General features: G+C 36.1%; 1 protein-coding gene across 2 annotated transcripts; it reads right to left on the reverse strand.

The window, feature by feature from the left end:
- Positions 1 to 2,975: 2,975 nt before the first annotated feature.
- Positions 2,976 to 22,318, reverse strand: Smp_091190.1 (family C78 non-peptidase homologue (C78 family); the record flags this gene model as incomplete). 2 transcript variants are annotated; one of them, XM_018788743.1, is made up of 9 exons in its annotated part: positions 3,398 to 3,439; positions 4,003 to 4,257; positions 4,798 to 4,860; positions 10,501 to 10,561; positions 11,263 to 11,569; positions 11,839 to 12,030; positions 13,907 to 14,075; positions 21,901 to 21,971; positions 22,306 to 22,318. In XM_018788743.1, 9 exons carry the CDS (start codon positions 22,316 to 22,318, stop codon positions 3,398 to 3,400), a joined length of 1,173 nt encoding a protein of 390 aa, XP_018654256.1. The 2 variants fall into 2 exon arrangements, with proteins under 2 accessions (XP_018654255.1, XP_018654256.1); XM_018788744.1 differs by lacking the exons at positions 21,901 to 21,971; positions 22,306 to 22,318 and having other exon boundaries at positions 2,976 to 3,439; positions 13,907 to 14,663.
- Between the last annotated feature and the right edge of the window lie 1,936 nt (positions 22,319 to 24,254).

The raw sequence follows: 24,254 nt of genomic DNA on the forward strand, positions 1-24,254 counted from the left end.
TTGTGTATTACGTGTTTGAAAAGCTGAACTTGGCAACTCACTCCTTCACTTTCTCAGGATCTGATTGGTAAACGTCCATAGTCACTACTTATGAGTAACTGCAAGCAATCTTGACAGCCGACCTTCCATAGCCGATTTCTCACCCTGCTACTAGATTAGGCTGGTCCGTCTTCTGTTTAGTCCTATTTTTGATTGGTAAGTAAAGTCTGATATATATATCTATACTATCCTGTTCCCCAGCACTAACTGTCAGAAACTTACTGTACTCCTCTGATCCTTGGACCATGCCAGAGTGTCAATATGGACAAAAAATCAGCATTTCCCTATATCTTATTTCCGACATTTGGCAGAATCTTGTCAGGAAATCCAGATGAGCATCCTGAAGTACAATGAGAGTAAACATCCCGACCTTGAGTATATTATACGTGTGTTCAATTTTTGACTCATCGTTTTTTCATTCATCAAGGCTGTTTAAAATAATACTGAAGCAGTTTGCATTTTTATCTGGAAAGCTCATAAATTAACAGAATTCGACGGTTGAAAGGTTCAAAATCTTGTTGAAATCATGAACCAATGTATTCTAGACCACGAATAAAAACACGGACACTGAACAGTTTCTTCGTCTAAGTGTTGGAGCCCTCGGCGGAGAGAACCTACCACATAGGACTCCAAAGAAGACATAAATACCTAACTTGTAGCCCATTGAGCAAGCACCTACCGGTAACGATGTCCAGCTCACAAATCCCTTCTTACTCAATGATCCGAAACCCATTAGAACTGGAAGTTGAAAATGATAGGATGTGAGAATATCACCATGAATCAAAAGGATTAAATCTCAAAATCATCCTTGTTTCTATTTGATACCAACAAGTTACTTAGATAAAAATTTCAGGAAGATGACACAGAACAAACTGAGTAGAAATCACTTCAAAAAGATTATTAGTGAAAATCCCGTGGAACAAATTAGGGGAACTGGATTCATTGTTCCACGTTTATATAACCTTCCAACAATATAAAAAAATTTTCTGCGCCGTATATTTGACATGAATAACTTGCGACATTGTGGGATTACTAAATGGTTGGCTTAAATTCTACAACCATTCGGAAATCGACTGAGTAGATACTCCCATGCTAAATAAATTTTCTGCGTCAATGTAACCTGAAAATGATGCCATTAAATGTGACCTCTGTTTCCACAACTGTATCTCCCACGACACCAAATTCAAACTATACGAAATTTATAGATAGAATGACGGTGTGGAGATATGGTCTTCACCCATCCTAGCTAACAATACTTAGAATAGTAGTTGGCAGTTTCGATTTATGCAAGAGAATTTGGTTATTTGTGACAAAAATACCCGTTTCAACAGCCTGGGTAAGTTCAGTATTTGCCATCAATCAATCAAGTTTACAGCAAAATCAGATTTCCGCTTCCCAAGTATTTTGTTAAAGAGACCAAGAGGTTTACTACAATGATATATATATATATATATATATATATATATAAAGCCAACCTGAAATGACTAGTAGACGAATCTCCAAAGTTGGTTGCCACTGTAGCAAGCTAGAAACCTTACCCCTTCTCTATACACGGGGAGTAGAAAAATCTGAACCGAGTATACCACCGATGTCAAACTTGATAGACTAGAGAAGGTAACGACCAACAATACATATCCATCTAGATTCGTTGATAGAATTCAGGGACCAGAATAACAATGTGTCTAAATAATACCAAATAAGACTACTTATGGACGTTTAGTCTAAAAATATACCGTGGCAGATATTCTCGAAATCACTCCATTAGGTTAGGCTTCATATCGTCTTTTCGGGTCGGTATTTGATTCGTAGTTGTGTGAAAGACAAGCTATCACCTCGGTCCACCTCAACGAGGACCTATCACTTCACTTTCTGATGTGGAGCAGGTTATGCTGGTCGCATAATCCGACTCCTCTCGAAAGAGCATCGCAGAATATTACCCTACCTGATCCTCTAAAGGACTACAGAAGTCAATCCTGGAACATCTAGTTCATACTAGTCACTCAGCCTTCCAAACCATTCACGATCACAAGGATAGGTTAAAAAAAGTGAAAAACCTGTGCATAGTGGTGACCATAGCTATTCACTAACTCAAGCCCTACCTTTGTGTATAAAGGTGTGTCCCGCTCACTATCCTACCAATTTCAATCTTACTTTCTATCCTCCACAATTTATTGTCTTTTCCACTCCCTAATAATTAGTTTCCACAACTAACAATAAGCCATTATTGCGACTTCTAATTATTCTGTTCTTAGAATTTAACAACCGGATAATTATCTTCACATCAACACTTTTTATTAACCGTTAGATTATTATACAACTCCCATTCAATATTAGACTTTTGTAAACAGTTTATGACGCAATAGCATTTCAATTCTTTGAAAATTATTGAATAAATACCAATTTACACCATATACTTGTATGTTCTAAATAACATTTATCCATTTTCCAGTTCGTGTACATTCTCGAAGCATGGGTCTCTACTATTTGAATGTTGAACTCGCTAGCCGGTCGAACTGTTCTTGAAATCATTTTACTTAAAGACCTCTTGGTATAATTTGATCTTGTTAGCATTGAAATAAATGGTATCGGTGCCCATCACGTATTGATCATCATCCCGTTTACAATTTTGACAAATAAGTCAGGTCCATGGCAAGCCCGATGGTGACGAGGATGAAGTTCGATTTTAAAAAAGTGTTACAGTACTTTTTTAGAGTAATCTCTCGTACGTTTGGTGGACCGAATTTGTCTTACATAATGGACTGTTGCTAACCAAACTAATGTCATTCCAATAATAAGATGGCGGCGTGTAAAGGCAATCGATAAACCGTAGTAATCCACATGAACCACATCAAAGCATATATAAATACTGTTCTTGTTATATTTATAGTAGTCTGCAACAAATAGACAACTGCCAAAGAAATAAAGAGTACATATACAACACAATGTATTTATTATTTTTGAAACCATTTCATCCTAAAGAAGGATGAAACATGAAAGCGCGAATAGAAAGATAGGACGCAGATTTATCATAGCTTTTCATTAAGTAAGAGTGTCACACTGTAGAAAGATAAAGAAACGGGCATAGAAACGAATACGTGAAATAGAAGTGAAAGCAATGGGGTAATTAAGAACAAAAGCAATCGTGCCCATGGTGGCGAAGTGTCGTGAGATTAGTTAGAAGCATGTATAAAAATAAACCTAAGAAACACGAAACGTTTATGTAAGAATGAAAGTAATACGATGCAGAAAGAATGTGAAAAACGGTAAAGTATATGGATGGAAATTACTAATATCCAAGAAAAGATTTTAAGAATGGGGTTTACATAAAAAGTAACGTTACACTTCCAAACCATTTTCTTTATGAGATCGCAACTGTAACATTTTCCGGAACCATAGCGTCCTAAAAAAAGAAAAATTATGGTTTACAATCTAGTCATATATATATATATATATATATATATATATATTTAAAACTGAAATACGGGTTTTATGACTCAATCGCAGAAGTGAGTTCTGGACGCAGAGCTATTATGATTCTGTATTAATAATGAGCATATCTAAGACCCAGTATATATCGTTGACAGATAAAACCGTTTTTTTATCTTTTCATTAAGGATAAAAAGACAGTAAAACATAAGTTCTGAATTGCCGTCTCAAAACTATTCCGAAAAACTATCAGGCACTAGGAAAAAGAAAACCTAAAACTGCCCCCAAAACGTATTAGGAATGTAAGCTTTAACCAAAAATGACAGTAACTCAAAATTTGTCTGTTGTTTCTTTGGGGGACCCATGTAATTTTATATTTTTCCCTTTAGTTTTACAGGTCTCACATATCTTAAAAACACCAATGTGATCAGAAATCAAGGTATAAGGTTTCTGGTCAGTTGGAAAATTTAAGTAGACAATAGTAAGCAGTGTATAATATTACACAAGTAAAACACCCAGTAAGAAATGCATTCATACCTGTAAATCCAAATCCGTTTCTATTAATCCATTAATTTGAAGCAGTTGATACTGAGGTTGAACTAACTGAGCCATATCCACACGCATACTTCCTAAAACATCCATCCAATTATATGATCCGAAAGAAAGATGAGATAAATCTATATTCGGACTAGATATAGAATAATCAGCTGCTTTGATAACTTGACGCATAGCTTCAGCCGAAACATCAGGATCTAGAACAATGAGAGCCAACGGTTTGTCATCTTCATCAACCTAAAAAAAGAACAGTTAAAGGATCAATAATTAAAGGTTTACTGATTTCCCGAAAAAATAAAACGAAAAGAGGCGAAAATTAATATTAAAAAATGATGAAGTAAATGAGATAACTTGTGGTCTGAATTTTAAAAAACTGATCGTTTGGTTTATGGATGGAAACTCTCAGAATATTCTAATAACACTTCCTAAAAGTTTCTATTGGTGACACAAAGGGTTACTTATTTATACATTAAATATTGTGAAAATTAAAAAAAAACTAGGAAGTAAAAGAAAATTTAAGGTCAGATCCTAAAAATTTCAGAGTATATTGCTTTTCCCTTACACTTTTATCACATAGGAGGGTTTAGTACTTACAATCTTTAAAAGGACAATTACAGTCACAAAATGATAAATAATCTCAATATTCAATATATATATATATATATATATATATATATATATATATATCAACGATGCTACATAAATCATTAAACAAAATTATAATCCCATACAACACTAAAAAACGATCCCATGAAACATTATGAAATAAATACTTACTTCGACACCGATAACTATACGACTGTGACCTTCATGTTGTAATAGCATTGGAAGTGTGACAGACTTCGAGCAATAAAGTTACGAAAAAACAATATAGTAAACATTAAAAACACTAACGAGATACTGTTCAATCAAGAGTATATGCAGTTACATCAGGGGTATACCCAAAAACCAACACCTTAATGTTTTGTTAATGACCTTAAGCTTTCCCGAGCCAAACTAAAGTGAAGAAGGATTAGAACTTGAGAAGTACAAGCTGACAGCTAGGTACTTTAGCCGTGAAACCATCGCTCTACGAATCAAGGTGACGAATGACGGGTAAAGTCAGAGTAACTAAACAATGACGGGTTATGAAAACAAGAGCAGTAGGTACAAACACATCAATAAACAAGTATTATGGCTAAAGAAAAGTAAAGTTTCAACTGCTCCGTTACTTTACGCTTACTGATGTACTTTCTAGTTTCAAAAAATTAAGAGACGCTACTACAGAACTTTGCTGAATATAAAATGAACATTTGTTACCAGATATGTATATCCAGAGGTAAATAAGAAGTGCATACACAATTTACATTACGCCTTTGAGTATTTATAACAGATCTTTGTTATACTGAAGTGAAAGCGAAGTGATGATATAATTTAATGGATTATTTCAAATATTAGGCTTTACCGGACGTTAAAAACTAATATTTTTGCATACTTATTCACATGAGCCAGAATCAGTCATGTATTGCAAATAGAATGAGTCAAGTTTAAACACAGGAAAAAGTTTAAAAAACAGAAACAGATATATAGATGAAACTGACGAAATAAGCAATAGAGTATTCAACAGAAATTAAAGGAGAAGAAGTACGTACAAACGTTTAAAAAACTTTTAATTAACAACTACACGAAGAACTTAAAGAATAATACAAGTAAAATCTTTATTAAAAATAGACTGTAAAACTTATGCTCTGATACTCCGGAAACGTTCATCGGTATTCTGGAAAAAGGTAGCAAGCAATTCAATCTAGTATCTTCCTCGAAAAAAGTCTAGATCTTAAATATACATATTTTGAAAATGAATGACTATTTAGCCTACTAATTTCACGCGTGCGTATAAGCTTGTATCGAACAACTAAATTTATGGCTCATTTGCTGTGAATAGTACACCACAGCAGCGTTTCCACTAAACAGTTTAGTCCCAGCTAGAAGAACTTAACGCTTTAAAACATTACCGACAGCAATGTTTATAGCACTGTTAAATAAAAGTAGTGACAGTGAACAATGGTAGCTGACATTCTTGGTTGTTCTTAATCCACCTGACAACTCATTAAACTGCAACCACATAAATTCTTAATAAATTTGTTATGGGGGTCAGTCACTAACAACAGGTCCATAACCTTGGGTTTCAGCCACAATTTTAGTGTGATGCTTAATGATACTACTAAGTCGTTCATGTCAAACTTGTCCAAAACTGGGACCGTTTAGAAGTCAAGTTCTCCAACTGTTGAGACAGTTTGTACGACTTATGGAGTTTCAGTGAACAGTGGTTAATAACTTGGTGAGGTTGTTAAGTGTCCATTTTATAGACCGTACGACGGATGTATGGCAAAGGTGGTCATCCATAATGATAAAAAAAAATAATAATAAGTGTTTCAGAAATTATCAGACCGAGATTCGACGATCTTCCAAGATAATTTTCTCAACTTTGTAACCATAACTAGAGATAATGACTACTACAATGCTTGATCACCTATGGTACACTTTACAGTATTTCATAGTATTTCAAACACCTAAAATATTGAGGGATATACAATCGTTGTTACAGTAGTTCCGTCATATGGCTTTACTTACTAACGTCTGTTACGCATCATAGAGGAACATAGACTGCCCACCAGAATTCTTCATCTAACTCTGTCCTGGGCAATCCTTTCCAGCTGTTTCCAATTCCCGATGAAATGTGTTCTTTGGTTTTCCTCTTTTCCGTTTAACATTACGATTTCAAGTTAGCGCTTGCCTCGTGATGCAGCTTGATGATTTCCCCAATATATGTTCTACTCACCTACAGTCACCTTTCCGAATTTCCTCTTCACCTGGAAGTTAGTTTGTTCTTCATCATAATAAATTGTTGCTGATGATATCCGGCAAACGGACAGTAAGTATCTTGCACAGAAAATTGTTTAGAAATACTTGTACCATTTTGATGATAGTTGTGGTAGTTCTTCAAGTCTCAGCTCCGTAAAGTAGAACTGTCTTGACATTCGTATTGAAGATTCTCACCTTGATATTAGTTGACAGTTGTTTTGAGTTCCATATGTTATTCAAGTGTAGGAGTGCTATCCTTGCTTTGCCAATCCTTGCCTTTACATTTGCATCAGATCCTCCTTGTTCATCGATGATGCTGTCCAGGTACGTGAACGTTTCCACCTCTTCCAGAGTTTCGCCACCAAGTGTGATTGGGTTGGTGTTCTCCGTATTGTAATTGAGGATCTTGCTTTTGCCCTTGTATGTGTTGAGGCCTACTGATACAGAGGCATCTGCTACACTGGTTGTCTTCATCTGCATTTGCTTATGTGTATGGGATAGAAAACTCCGACTGTAGCTCTTCTAGAGCTACTGCCGGTCCCAAGCCCATAAAAAGGAGGAGGGTTAGGCAAGGGGTTAGCGACCCCATCCCATAGAAAACTAACTCGCTAAAACTACGCTAACCAGAAAAAATAATTCAAACCATTTAAACTCTGCCCTCCAAGTTGAACAAAGAATTATGACGCCTCAGGATGAAAGCCGAGACTCTTCGGAAGTCAAGAGGCCAGTGCCCCTTCTAACAACCAGAGCAACACTTTTTATAGGAACATGGAACGTCCGAACAATGTGGGAGACCGGGAAGACCAGTCAAATAGCAATGGAAATGAGGAGATATAAATTAGTAGTACTTGGAATCAGCGAAACCCATTAGACACAAGCTGGACAGCAAAGGCTAAATACGGGAGAGATGCTACTGTACTCTGGTCACGAAGAGGAAAATGCTTCACACAATCAAAAACTTGATCCGATGCTGTCCAAACAAGCACGAATAGCACTTATAGAATTGGAATCTCATGGATTCAGAATTATCAATGCATCATTGAAAACAAAGAAGGAGGGGATCACAATGAATGTTATCCAATGTTATGCACCCATCAATGATAGCAAAGAGGACGATAAAGATCAGTCCTATGAGAGGCTGAAATCAATCATAGCTAAGTGCTCAAGAAAGGACCTCATCATCCTGATGGGAGATCTAAATTCTAAAGTCGGAGTGGACAACACAGGATATGAAAATATAATTGGACGACATGGACTAGGAGAGAGAAATGAAAATGGGGAGAGAATTGCAAATCTATATGCATTCAACAAATTATAGGTGGCACAATATTTCCACACAAACGCATACACAAAGCTACATGGATCTCACCGGACCACACCACAGAGAACCAGATAGATCAGATTTGTATCAAAAAAAATATTCAGAAGGACAATGGAAGATGTGAGAACCCGGAGAGGAGCTGACATAGCTTCAGATCACCACTGGCTGGTTGTGGCCAAGATGAGACTGAAGCTAAAGAAACACTGGACAACTGGGGAAACAGCATTACAAAGGTTCAATACAACCTTCCTTCGAGATACTGACAAGCTCAACGAATTCAAGATAACTCTCAACAACAGGTTCCAAGCTTCACAGGATCTACTGAAAGAACAAGAAACTACGATGGAGGACAATTGGGAAGGGATCAAACAAGCACTAACTTCGACGTGTCAGGACGTTCTGGGTCGCAAGAAGCATCATCATAAGGAATGGATCTCTATGGGAACCCTGAACAGGATTCAACAAAGGAAGAACAAGAAGACAGCAATTAACAACAGTCGAACACGAGCAGAGAAAGTCAAGGCGCAAGCAGAGTACGCAGAAGCAAACAAGGAAGTGAAGAAGAGCATTAAAGCCGACAAGCAGAAGTACATGGGAGAACTAGCAACGACGGCAGAGAAAGCTGCAAGGGGAGGGAATATGAAACAACTATATGATACAACGAAGAAACTAGCAGGGAGATATAGCAAACCGGAGAGACCAGTCAAGGACAAAGAAGGAAAGACAATCACGGAGATTCAAGAACAGAGAAACAGATGGGCAGAATACTTCGAGGGACTGCTGAATAGGCCAGCTCTATTGAATTTACCGGACATCGAAGCAGCACACACTGACCTTCCTATATCTGTCAATCCACCAACGACCGAGGAAATCAAGATGGCCGCCAGATAAATCAAGAGCGGGAAAGCGGCAGGACCTGACAATATACCAGCCGAAGCACTGAAATCAGACATTGAAGTAACTACAAGCATGCTTCACCTTCTATTCAAGAAGATTTGGGAAGAGGAACAAGTGCCAACGGACTGGAAAGAAGGATACCTCATCAAGATACCAAAGAAAGGAGATCTGAGCAAATGTGAGAACTACAGAGGTATCAGTTTGCTGTCAGTGCCATAGTGTTGCTGAACCGTATGAAAGACGCATTAGATGGTCATAAAATCGACGCTCACTATCGGCTGATAATGAAAAGTAGTATTTAAGCCACCAGAGCTGCAACCAGGTAAGTAAATAAAAAGTAGAAATAAACAACGATATTTTTGTTGTTCACCCTAGTTTTTTAAACCTTTTGACCGAGCAACCCATAAATGAAGGCTAGGTGAGATCTAATGTAAAACAGTTCTCCATACACTATATGAGGGATTGTCTTAAAATAATTAGATAAAACACATTATTGTGCTCACATATATTCTAGTTTCGTCTACTGATGTATTTTGAGCGATTAAGTAAATTTTTTGAAGTTTCAACGTGAGATGGAGCATGGTTTCAAGATATCAGAGACTATGTTTTGTAGGCAGATATTAAATTGCTAAGAGCTGAAAAGGAAGGAAAACTGGAAGAAACTACAGGAAAGGAAAAACTGATAGAGGTACTTGAAGACAAAATGCTACAGATAAACAACAAACGAAAGTTACTTGATTCTTATTAGGAGGGATTTTCGTATCATAAAATCTTATAGAGAAAGAAACTTCTCAACTGATGACATCCGATAATAAAATGATCTTGAAGATAGTGCTACTACGTAACATGATAAGTTGGGTGACATTAATATCACGAAGCTACAACTATCTGCTGTTGTATTTATCTTTAACTTTATTCTAAACGCTGAAGGACACTTTACTTTGCCTTATTTTTGTCTAATCTCGGCTTTTACCCACACAACAATCCAATCATCTTGTCACAACTATCACTCAATCTCTGTGTTCACGATCTTTATAAATTTCGAAAAAAGGAAATATTTTTAATACATGTTATGCTGTTTTAGCCAGTCTCAAAATTTTCAGTCGCTTAACACTTAGGGAGTTGTCAAGTAATTTCTGTTTAGTTTATAATATCATTGAGTAAAGAGGAGCGAAGTATTTTCTATGACTGACAATTATAAATTACAGTTGTTAAATTATTTTTGAAGTTCTTTGGCATGAAGAGAATCCACAAACAAAATTTCAAAGCAGAACCTACGAAATGATGATCCACGTAAAAAGTTCTATCGTTATTTTAGTACGCGATGTACTTTATATTGTACACAGAAAGAGAACTTTTCGAAATGAAAATTACTGTTACAAATGAATAAAAATAAAATTAAATTTTAGATATAGATTTACCTCATTCGATATTCCATGACTATTACCTGAGGTGATATAAGAGTAAATATGAGTTAAGAGGCTGTAATAGTAGAAAAAAGTGAAAACCAAAAGTGAGTCATGCTGTGTTTTCGTACGGTATCAATGTTTCATGTTAGCAGTGGAAAAATTAAACAGAATACAAGAGATTGTGATAAAATACTGCAATATATTCAATGAAAAATATAATTTTCTTAAATGACTTAACAAAGTAAGAAGTTACCTACGTCCGATGTAGGCCAATTCTGTAAAGACATTAAATTAAACTCCGGAAAATTACATTTAAATATCATTTAGCCAGACTCATGAATCAATATAAGGATTTTGCGGTTTACAATAACAGTGGATAAATAAACAAAGTTAACTCTACTTCCTCTAACTTTTAATGATTCTTAATTAAATGTTAATTTCTCGTTTACACTACTTATATTCTAAAAATAACGGCAGGAGTTAGTTCATATTGTTAAACTTTCAGAGAATCTAGACAGACAAGACCGGAAACTGCATTTGTTTAAAGCGATGGCAATAAATGAAATATATGAAACAAATAGTATGTATATTTCCACTTTCCATTATATTTACAGAATACCAAAGATTTTACTTCCATAAATCACCTACAGATGCTATCACCGTCAAAAAAAAAACAATTTTCTGGACTGCAATTAAACTTGATGTATAATTACTTAATTACAATAATGATGTGGCATCACCAATCATGAGATTTCAAGAAAATGCAAGCCTTACTATGGGTGAGTTCCACCAGGGCCGGAAGGGGCACGACATTCTATGATTGACGAACGTATTCCTATTGATCCGAAAAGAGAAACCATATCAGTGGCACCTAGACATGCCGTACTGTCTACAATTCCAACGAGATTACGGCTATCTGTAGAAATCATGTCATCAGAACCTGTAGGATTGGCACCAGATGAAATTTTATTTGGATTGATCGTTGACGATATCTGGGATGCACCAAGTGGATCAAAACCAAGAGACCAAGCAGACTCTAAAAGAGCTTGTAGTTTCCATATGGATGGCATTGCTGACACGGCTACAAAGCAGAAAATTAACAACATAAGACTTTTGAGGCCCATAAAAAATAGGTAAAAGAAGTTATGGGACATTCTAGATACCGGTCAATAATAAAGTCCAAGTTCATGGACTTAACTATTTCACCAAATAGCTTTTCAGGGTTACTTTATAACCAAAGTAAGATAAGCTATATACAACAGGTGGTTCACACATTTTATATATTTATTCTTAGCATACATATTTGCTTAATCGTCCTGTCAGAAATCTTCATTGGATATATAAACTCACATCCAAAAAGACGTTTTCTAAACTCAGGAATCCGAAATAAAGATGAAAGTATACACTGAGCATTGCGATAACAACAAGCAAAATTTTTTTCCCATGGTTCCGATGCAAAGTGATCACAATCAACACTGATTAAATTCCATCGACTGTTAAGCCATCCGCTATGAATTAATTGCTTTAATGCATGAATAATCCCTGGAAAATCGAAATAAAAATATATTATTAATAGCTAACTAATCCTCTTGTTTAATATGAGAATAAAATACATCATCAACGAGAACAGAATTGAAGTGATGAAATCTGTACATTGGCAGGTAAATACAAACTAATATAACCTATGAAAACACGATAGATGCACCGGAATCTCGATTAGAGACCTCATTAGAAAAACCATAGTCTGATTTCTGTAATAACGGGATTCCATCACGTTTTTAGGCATCTACGTCAAATTATAAATGGCTGAATTGACTCCAAAGAATTACTTTTCGGCTATCATAAAGGATACTTCAGTCGCAGATTCCTCCAAAATATATCCAGAAAGACTGAATAAAAAATCGATATTTTCCAACTAGAACTTTGTCTTTTGATGGAGATAGAGACTTTAGGGAATATCTACGACTTTATTGTACTCCACCGTCATCACAAAAATTTAAAACACGACATTCATGTCATAATTTACAGATATTCCTAAACATATACACCTATGCTCTCAAACTCCTCTCCAATGATATTAATAACTTTACTATTTTTACAGAACGAAAATCGTTTTTCTACACACAAATAGACGCATGTTATGTGAAGGAAAATGATAGCGTTATTAAAATAGTGAGGGAGTCTTACATTAAAACAAGGGTAACGTAAGTTAAAGGATACTGTTCCAGTAGGAACACAAGATAATCTTTGTTCATTTCAAATATATGCCGTTTGTGAATAGTACAAAAACAAAAACTAAGTAAGGATCAATAATACTATTTGTTGAGTCATGTCAATAACTCCTCAAGCTACAGAATCGCAGTCTTTAAGACCTCATCTGAGAAGTAAATACGAAACAACAGGTGATAACCAAAACATGAATACCACTCATTCTATAGCCTCATGCCGTGCACTGATTACCTATCTGGTTTTTTGTCAAGTCCTAGCAATAGTGAATAGTGCTCAGCATAAAAGTCGCCGAGCTAACGACGCAAACGTTTTGAGATAGTAATACATCAAATCATGGTCTGCACTATGCCAAATCACAAGCTGATGAACGTTAAGACCACTCACACGACTCTGATACCGAATCCAATCCTTCATAAACAACAATTATACAGTATCTTTAAGTACTTCAGTTTAAGGATTACATTTCAATAGCATTGAACAAACTTACCAAAAATATACATGTGATTAGCAGTGATGTAAGTTCAATATTTCAAAACTAAATAACTATTCTAATTAAACTTACCTACCTAATTTTTTATTATAATATGATTGTTCTCGTGGGGATCATGGTAGATCAGTTCACATTCATAAAATAACAAAAAGCTAAAACACTTAAAGAAATTCAAAATAAAGATGAAAGTATACACTGAACGTTAAGAAGATAAACAGTAAAACTATTCTATCATGGTTCCGGTGAGAGATGGTCACAACCAACACTGATCCCACTTACACACGAGGAGAAAAGTCCTGAGGAGCTTAACAGTTTCAAACATTGTGAGAGAAATAAAAAGTATACCTCAGAATTTGATTACCAATCTGATATCGTGGAGTAAAAAATGTTGAGAAACTTAACACAAACCAACGACAGCTTTATTAAACAATTTATAAATATAGTTAACAGCATCTAAGCTTAAGTATTTTCTCGCATACTGAGCTAAATTGTGATGATTTTGGAATAGCCATATATAGGCCTACTTCTCAAAGAAATACGCCATTTGAAAGAAAAAAAAGAGTAATTCTCTGTTTTGAATTCTCCAGGGACAAACTTGTTTTAAAACAAAAGTAGTAGATGGCAAGTGAAAAAACTTCTGAAACAGTCATTAATGCTGAGAAATAAATATATTAGTACAATAAATCCAAAGAGACTCACCATCTGTACATGTTGCTGCTGAATCGATACCTTGACGAACTGAACGTCGAATTTCTTGAATACGTCGTTGATAATCCATTAAAGTCAAATTATTTAGTTCGAAACTCCTTTCAATCCATCGAGTAGCAATGGACTGAGCAGAACAACCAGAAAATCCAGATGTCAAACGCTAAAAAAGTATGATTTCGCTTTTTCAGAGCCATAATGAAATGTTTGACAGTACTGAGTAATATTTAAGCTGTTCGAAACAAATATGAGAGGCTTTATGAGTTAGCCTTGGTAATCCTTAAGAATACCCTCATAAGTCGTTAAATAAACAAAACATCACAGATATGTCTGAATGAATATCACTCAGAATATCAACCCATATCAAGAAATATACCATAATCATGCCTTGCAGTGATACCATCATAAGTAATAATGAGCAAAAAGTAATCCCCTTATAGTATGCACATATAACAGTTATAGAGCACATGTGGTCTAAAACAATATGAATAGATATTGTAATAAAATTAAGTACTTCTTATTGGAGAATGCTAAAGAATATAACTGACACTGACGGCGATCTTAGTCATAAGATTTTAAGAGTAATTATTATAATAGAGTATGAAGGAGAATAGTAATCTGGGAGGCGAAATGGATACACTGGGATAACAGGTTGTGATGTGTGGGAGAGAATGATAATGATTGGTGTTTTGCTTAATCAGACATTTCGATAGTCTGATAGGTGTCAGATGAGTTATATATTCCCCTATCCTTATTATTTATTATTATTGATTGATTGTTCATTGTTGTTGGATTGTGTCGGGTTTTGGTATGGAAATATATTTACGTTGTAGTCAGGTTAATCACGTGGTCTTGATCTGAGTTATGTTGAAGTCCTGTAGAGTAGACACTGGGAGGGAATCTAGTGTAGATATTCATCTAAGGTAAATTAACGCCCCATTAGTGTAAACAAGGAAAAGGATCGTTATAACAGGTTGATAACATGAAAAGCGTATTATTCAACACAAGAGGAAAATAAAAACGTGAAAATGCTACATATGGGTAAAGATGAATAAATATTTGCAGTAAAATACAAAATACTTATTTAGTACTGAAATTAGATAAAATCGGCACACGATCTTGATTAATACTTACATCCACACATGCTTAAGCTTTGATATCTTTTTTAAACAAATCATTTGAAATCATAGAACGTGTTTACCGAGGATTATTCACACTTGAAGTATTTTATAGTTAACGTGCACAACAGAAAGTGAACAATCACATATATTAAACTGGTTACAAAACATACCTAGTGGATTGTTATCATTATCGGATAGAAAATCACTATGATTTACAAATTTGTAGTTGAATTTTCAAAATGATTAGGACTACATTCAAAGTTCGTTAAAATACTGAGTATAAATTAAGTTTAAGTATAACTTGGATTTGCAGAGATACTAAATAGACATGGAGAAGTATATTGTACTATAAGTCTGACATATGAGAAAAAATCCGTATTTAAATTGAAGCTTTAATAAGTTTTAGTTAATCCCGAAGTGTGACATAATTTTTGTTTGTTTAAAACTACAACGACCATTTTATGCATTTCGAGTATAAGGCTAACAAAACGAAAGCAACTATTGCGAAGCACAAACAAAATATGGATACTAAAATGTAAGTACCTTTTACAATACAAATTGATGACAAGTATCAAATAATAAGGACTAAGACTATAGTAGCTGAAATTTAGCAGACAATAAATATGAATAGACACTAAACTAAGTGGGTATGGATCCATGCTATTAGTTTTTACACCATCAAACAGATGGAGTTGCCATAATAACAGAGTTAAACAGATAACACGACGAAGTGGAAAACGGAATATGAAAATCCTAATTTAGAAGAAATAAAAGACATGAAACAATACCATGTTTAAAATTTACGAGGAAATGAAGGGTTCATATCCTTTTCTCCAGTAACTAAATTTGAGCCAAACTACCTGACCTTTAACCACAGATTATGGCTATAGTAAGGCTTATACTTTAGAAAGTGAAAAACACAGTAACACTAAAATAAATCTATGAAATGATATGTGTCAGTCTATGTTTTAATTTCTTGATATGGCATTACTTCCTTAGACAAGATATAAAGTAGAGCACTAACAACCGAAAAGTATGTATGCTCCAAAATATACATGTATATCTTGTAAATGATATCGCATTCAGTGTCTATACGTTTCCAGCAAAACATTATGAATCCTCAGAAGGGCGTAACTTAACAATAGTACAGCCGTTTTAACCCACGAATTTTTAATTTTCTTTAATTGTTCAGACTTTCGAAAACCTTGTTACAGGGATGGAAATAGTCAGTGCAATATGCTGAAGCCGTATTTTAAAGTCTTTTGCAACTGACAAATACAAAAAGAAAGATATGAGGTAATTATAGTGTGAACTACATTGCTTTCACTATGTTAAAATGTCAGTCGCGAGTCACACCAGTCACAGCGCAATATTTAAAAGTTTGAAGAATGGGTATATCAATTCTTGAAAATAAGATTATTCGACAGACTCTACTGAACAAATCCCGAAAATCAATACACTTGAAACGGTGATGTCGTCACTATAATTTCAAAACAGAACTTTATGTGTATTGCTAAGATGAAAATAAAATAGCGTTTCTAAACCCCCTAATGCCTGGTACGGCCGAAGGTGAGGAAAAGCCCGCTCTTCCCCTCGAAATGCTCTCGCATAGCCTCGCATATACAGCCACTGCCAAGGAGGCCTTGCTCATTGACTTCTCGTGGAGTGGGCTTTGTTTACAAAATCGAGAAGACGAAAAACGAATGTCCGGCGATTAAACTGAGTTGATGGATATAGAGGATCCACCTAGGGGAGTTGGAGAACCCTGATTCCGAACCAATGGTGCACGTGGACTCCAGGATCCTCAGGGGATAAGTGACGCATAGACCTATTGTTGGTCACGGACTACCATGGGATTGCATCTCCTAACGTTGCTCCACTGTCTAGTAAATTAAACGTTTAGGCCACCTAAGAAAACCACCTGCTACGGTTTGGGCACCCGGGTAGTATCCCAGCCTACACGCAAACCAAATGTTAATTACTACTGAAAAAAATTACTTTAGCTTTAACTCTGCCTCAGACAAATCATATTGAAAACATTCGTTTTTATTTCTTTTATACCACGTACTTGTTTACTACCTTTTGTCCTCATTTTTGTGTTCATTTTTCAACCTATACAGCAGCTCGTATACAGTAGAAACCCTTTCCTATCTAAACGATCTCAAGTCACTTACTGGTCGAAAGTTGAATGCCACCGCCGACTACGAATACCAAACCAGTCTTTTTGAAACCACATTTACCATTTAAACTGGCCTCATTCAACGTTCACATATTAGTGTAAATAGGATAACAGACACGGTTGTCTATGTCTTTGCAAAGTTTCGACGTCGATGTCTGTTGTCTATCTGAAACCCGTATTCAAGACTCTAGTGAAGTACTACAAATTCGCTCTCCAACCGATACAGTCGTCGCAGACGTGCTACCCCGCGTCCTCCCTCGGCATCTCAAGCCTGAACTTCGACTGATAACATCGCGATTAGTTACCGCTGGCGTGATTGTGTACAAGACTGCCACTCCTTTTGGAGTACCTATTTAGACTCTGATCATGCCCTTGTTTGTGTTAACCTTACCTTATGTTTCAGTGGCCAACAAACTCATCGCTCCAAACAGGTCGATGTCAGCAAATTGGTTGCAGATTCTGTTGCATATCAAACCAAGGTGGGTTAAAGGCTAGATGTCAGATCACTGTAAAGTATAGATGAACATTGGCTGCATTTGCATGACGCCATGAAAATAGTGAGTAAAATCTCTGGCGGCTTCGCGAAATGTCCCGCTCCTAAGTACTGCGTTTCAACAGGTTTCTTACAACCCGTCGACACATATCGGTCTATTTCGGGTGACCGCGAGTTTAACCATAAACGACAGCTGTTACGTAGTGAAAATGTGCAAAGTTTGTGTTAGGACCTATAAGTTTAGTTGTCGGAGCGTGCTAACGAGTTAGAAACAGCAGATGCTTCCGGTAAGCTCTTTCAACTCATCCCAGTCACTGGCAGCAAAACGTCTGGTGTGAATGAAACAATCTGTGAAGACGACAGGATGCAAATCAATAAAATCTACTGACGTCCTGGAGGATGGGTAAAGTTTTCCGGAAAGCGGCTTATGCCAATCTGGACCATCTTTGGCGCTTTCGTGATGTTAGTCTGGCTAAAAAAGGTAGGATCTACAACGCGTCGGTGAAAGCATTTTTGCTCTATGCTTGTGAAACCTGGTTTCTCAGAGTTGAAGATGTTAGACGACTCTCTGTTTTTGATCATCGTTGTTTCCGAAGGATTGCTGACATCCAGTGGCAACACTATGTTAGTAATGCAGAGGTCTGGCATCGCGTGTTCGGGCCTAGCAACGATAATTCCATTGGTGTCATTATCTTGAAACATTGACTTCGGTGGCTTGAACATGTCTTACGAATGTCCTCCCAGCGAATTCCAAGTCGTGCATTGTTTGCCGACGCTGGGACTGGTTGGAAAAATCGGGGGTGGTTAGTGCATGTATGACATAGTGTCGTGACATGGAAGAAAGATGTATATGACTGGCTTTTGTTGGTCTTTCACAGATCTGTGGTTGGGGTACTAGAAATGGTGCAACATAGTGGCTAGAGACGTTATCAGATACGGTTCAGAATGGAAGCCAGCGGCAAACCTGCTGTAACTTTTACTTTCTTCATAGAATTGAAAGTAACTTCTCTAACTGAATGAATTCTTTTTCGTTGTATTTTTCCTAACTGAACTGTTTCTCCTATTATGATTACTACTTTACTCCGATACACTGATTTATGTTTATTGTCCTTACTTTTTATCATACACACTTTAAATTGTCTATTTCTTTACAACCTCATTGCTATTGTGTGGTGTATATGGATTTGGTGAACCCTTGTACCAATGTTTATATGTTCAAACAAAAAATGATGACAAACACCCTTTCAAAATTGTCATTCTATGTAACACTGCTGCATAGAAAATGAGAAGAATATTACCCATCATTTGATGTTGACATACCTTTAGTCACAGGAATAAACAGTCAGCAGGTCGTTAGTAGTTATTACCATAATGAAAAAATGACTAGTAACTTATTACCCAATAACAAATTATTTTATCGTAAATGTGTAACACCGAATATTGAGGATAGTGACGAGACATATTACGTCACAAGCGAAGAATTTCACTTACGTCAGTTTTCTATTTTTATGATAATGCTCACATAAAATAAAATACAAATAATCCAATCAGGAACAAATACTAAAGCATAAGTTATGCTTTTTCTCAATAACATTTAACCTAACCACAGATGCTACAGGAAATGCGTTCACCGAAGAGTTAAAGTACGTTCAAAACCTCAGTATGATCACGTCTGCTGCACAATTGTATGCATATAATATTTCGTACAGATGTAAAGTACCCGCGAATCTTTATTGATAACTCCAACGAATTATACATTGAATTCGCTAAATACGATTCCAAACACATTTGGAATAGAACCCTTAGAAAACAGAAGAGATGAACAATATTTTTGTTATCCTTCAGAGGAACAAGCGATTTGTGAGAAAACATCGAACAATTATTTTCTGTCAGTTTTAAAAAACTGAGGGTTATAACCGCATGTAGCAAAGTTTAACATACAGTTGCTCTTGAGACTGAATAAAACTGCTAACTAAATTATTTGACAGATTAAAATGCAAATAATAGTATATATTTCATGTATTCAGACGTTCATCACTGAGGGATAAAGGGTAATGAGAAATCTCTCAGTTTCCTGTGAAATTTGCCTAACCCAAACGAACTTCGACAGTACAATTTACTACCAGATTCCTGAAAAGATTACATGATGGATAGCCAGTAGTCTTACACAGAACCAAAATTAAGCATCTCTATGAAGCTTGACTGTTTCGTCCAACAAGATATCTCCTCATTGTATTACGGTCAATAACAATCTGATCAACATTTGATCAGATAAAATTAACTATGCGAAAACCGAATACTCTCCGCACGAAATAACTAAACCACATAGTGAAAATGGATAAGTTGTCGTGCTATCAAATTGAATTTCTGTATTTTGTACGAAGTAAATACAAGAGAATGCTGAATGTGTCTCCCATCGATAGTTAACCCGTATGAACGAAGCTCATTATGTATCTTTCATTCAATCAATTCGGTTTTTTAAGATAACAGAGAATTATAATACTATTAAGCGACTGGCCGGAGTCCTCTACTAAGCAGATACTTATTTTCAGTAATATTTTCAGTCCATATAGTGCAATTACTGAGTACTACCAATTTTAAAATCCTATATACACATGATGCAAGAATTCGATTAATGAATAAAAGATAATACTTATGGTCCTATATAGAAAGCTAAACACTATATACACAGACAAGTACATATACATTGACGCACCTTCATTTAGTTACGGTGTTTTAGGAAGATTTACAAAAGGATCGCCAGTTACAGTACACCAATGAATGGATGAGCGTTGAAAACTCACAAACAGTTAGTCTATGTCTCTACTAAGACATGAGGTTTACATTCTATATCTTTAGCAGAATCCCTGTTTCAATTACTTTAAAATAGTGGGGTACTCAGTTCTTGGAGCACAATAATTTAAACTACATGACCACAGGTTGGAACTTTATGTGAGTTACTCCAATGTGAGTATTTCGATAGTACCAATAAAATTCACGTGCTGTAGACTAAAATCGAGTACGCCATCTGGACTTAGTTAATGAATTGCATCACTGAATTAGTTGGTCTACTACACAGCAAGAGCTTACTGTCCCAAAAATGGGTTGAACGTAACGCCAATTAAGTGAACAAAACATGGTTAATGAAGTTAAGAATGACTTGCTTCATGAAGTGACTGAAATAGTTCAAGATGAAGATACAAAAGTGTGAGACGATAAACTTTGGAAAGGCATACAGGTTAGATCTTGAGAGCTGTTAGAGGTATGAAGGCATTATCACTTCCCAGTTGCCCACACCGTGGGAGAGTTATTCTGGAGGTACCTGAGAAGGAAATCCGATAGAGGTGGTCTTAGTGGCCTGAGAGCGTGGCCGCAGTGCCACACGACCATTTTGTGAGTAATTTTTGTGTTAGCTCCGTACTTTTCGAGACCCTACCACCGGAGACGCATATCCGTGGGATAAGGCGAGGTGCGCATTTTTAGGGTCGAACTTTTTTAACCCCACCCCTCCTTGTGGTAAAGCAGTATCGCTTCAGAAGCTGGTTGTCTGAAGGAAACACCGTACTGCTGTTAACCCTCTGTAAAGTCAGCAGTACGACTTCGCATTTGAACCTTGGGTTTGCTGCTTTAATCCTACTGCCTTTTAACCGGCCTTCCTGGCATGGTAGGACCTTAAGGAACGATTGTTCCTACCAGCATACCCCGATTGGTTCATCACGATAGGTAAGCTCAACAAACACGTCAAAGTAGCAAAAAATAACCACAAAATAACATTACACTTCATTGGAGGGACGAGATTTAAATCAGGTCTCTAAAAACCAAGATGTTGAGCTTGGGAATATTAAGGCTGATATATTATTCAAGGTATAATGCAACCTGGGCACTACATGTTTCATTATCAGGATGAAAGATGTATCAACTAAACCATATCACAACCGAAACCCCTATTTATGGGGAGAGTTTCAAACGCAAAAATTAATAACTAGAGTTTATGTCCAGATATATATCCACAGCTGTACTCTTACATGTTTTTGTGTGTCTAATCGGAAGCTAACGGAATGGGTAGAAGTAGTTTGGCAATAACACTGTAAAGATCGACTTTAGAATAGTCAGTTGAAGCACTCAAACGGAAACAAAAGAAATAAAAAGACCTTCTAATAGCACTAAATATTACTGTCAAGTTTGGTAGACGTACGTATAGACAGGGTGTCTCATTCAGATGCATTGATCCATAATCAGCTTCTTGCGTTTCATCTCTTCGAGTAACTAAGGGTAAAAATTAAGTGTTAGAACACGGAAGAGACAAATTCAAGTAACGATCATACCAGCCCATGAGCTCATTTGATTTAAAATACGCCAAAAGCTATCAGCTGACAGTTCGGATATTTGTAATAGGCTCTTACGGTCCAACGTTCCAATTAGTATGTACCAGACAATCTGAACTCTGTTTCATTGAATTTGTCATTTGGACTCTACCTAACATAACCGATCAGTTGGAAAATTGTATGACAGTAAATTACTCGCTAGACCATCGTTGAAGCTGGTCATGATAATTGGAAGGGATTAAACAAAGCAAAGGGGCTCGGTCAAACATTCTCACCATTTTTCGACATGCTATATGTGAACTACTCATTATTTTCTAGATAATCCACTCAGTAGTCTTACGTCCGTTAACTACTAACCACGATAAGATTTATCGCTTCTATTCATTGTCTTCTTTATGATTTATCTATGAAACTAAGCAAGCGAAAAAGACTTTTATCTGTGACGACCAGTAATATTGAATTGTGAGACCTCTAAGGTCTAAAACAATTAATCAGAATACTCTTAAAGTATTCAAGCTGTAAGCTGATGAGAGATGAGCCAGATCAAATTTGTTTTTATAATTCAAAGGAATCTAAACTGATCTGATCTCAGTTTTTAGTGATAACTTTCCCCCTGAAAACCGCTCCATTTTTTTTTCTAGAAAAGCATATTTTCCAAGAAATCGCCAGTTGATAAGGGGTTCGTGTAGGTGAGTGTCAAACGTATTGTCAAAAGCAGAATTATTTACTTTCCTCAATCCGCCAGTATCTCTTTCTCAATTGATCTAGCCGAAGAATTCCGAGTGTCGCGTAGCACGTGAGTTTTCTGCCACAAATTTATGGTAAGATGATTAGACTCAGTTTACTGAAAATGGAAATAACTCAAAACTCAGACCCAGGACTAAACCCAAAAAGAAATATCAGGGGAGAGATTAGGATTTCAGTGGAGTTTGTTCTTTGAGCTGGATGGTTTAGTTGCGGAGCTTTCATTGTTCTTCCAAACAATATCATCAGCGCCAAACTTAAGGTAGAAGTAGAATATTTGAACTTTACATCATATGAATCACAGCTTGCCCTGTCGACCTCAATCATAATAAGTTATTGCTAACCTCTAATCTATCATTATCTACCTCTATATTCTGATTGTATCTCCTTTTGACCTGACCCATAATCCCTTACGTGTCCATGATTTTTCTGATTATTTGGTAAATTGTTTCAAGTCGATGTGTTTTTTGACTGCTGATTGACCTGGGCGTCAAGCTTCTAAAAATTCTCTGGTGTCTTTAATATTCTTTCTCTCCAAGATTTCAACATTTCCACAGTCGAATATGTGTCCACAGTTGTTCACATGCATTGATATAAACAAAGATGTTTCAAGGAGTTTGGTCCCTAATTAATGTTTATGCAGGCGAAAATGAAAGTTCTTTGGATTTGCCGAATGCGGTGTTTTTCACAACTTGACGATGTTCAGCTCTTTTTTTATCATTTCGTTCTTTGGTTTGCTTGGGATTTATTGAATTGATTTTGCTAGTTTGCGTGTTGCACCTATTCCAAACGGCTTCAATGATCTCGTTGTAACTTCTGATATGTCTTATATATATGGTAGGGCGATTTGTTTGTTGGTTTTTATACATGACTTCGTTCCTACTAACGAGTGGATTTGATGCTTTTGAAGGATAGACATTAGATACTTTTCTTTATTCCTCCGCTCTGTAAATGTGATCCAGTGTGTTCTTGTCATCTTGAATATAGCTCTATACAGTTTATTTTGTGAGTCCTTGGGTTATTGGTGCTGTAATTGAAAATTTGATTTGTGTGGGTCGGCTTCTGATAAACTTGTGTCTCCAGTTTTCCTGTGTCCATTCCGGTGATTAATACGTCAAAGAATGATAATTTGTTGTTTGAATCCTTTTTCTAGCAAATTTTATATGATCAAATATGTTGCTAATCAGATTGTAGGTGTTTTTCAGCTTATTGACGTTGATGATAATACATTTCTCGTCCATACAACGAATCCACATTTTCAGCTTGATCACCGGTATGATAGTAACTTCCAGTCTCTGCATCACTGTTTCTGCAACAAGTCCTGATATTGGCGTTCCCCTCGTTTGTTCATAGATTTTATTGTCGAGCTGAAAGTATGTGGTGATGCATAAATCTTGGGGTTCTAATATACTCTGAAGCTTCGAGTACTTCGGTAGATCCATGCCGTTGGTGAGGAGTAGGGATAGTTTCTTTTGATAAA

Source organism: Schistosoma mansoni, chromosome W, assembly GCF_000237925.1.
Source record: "Schistosoma mansoni strain Puerto Rico chromosome W, complete genome".
Taxonomy (NCBI): domain Eukaryota; kingdom Metazoa; phylum Platyhelminthes; class Trematoda; order Strigeidida; family Schistosomatidae; genus Schistosoma; species Schistosoma mansoni.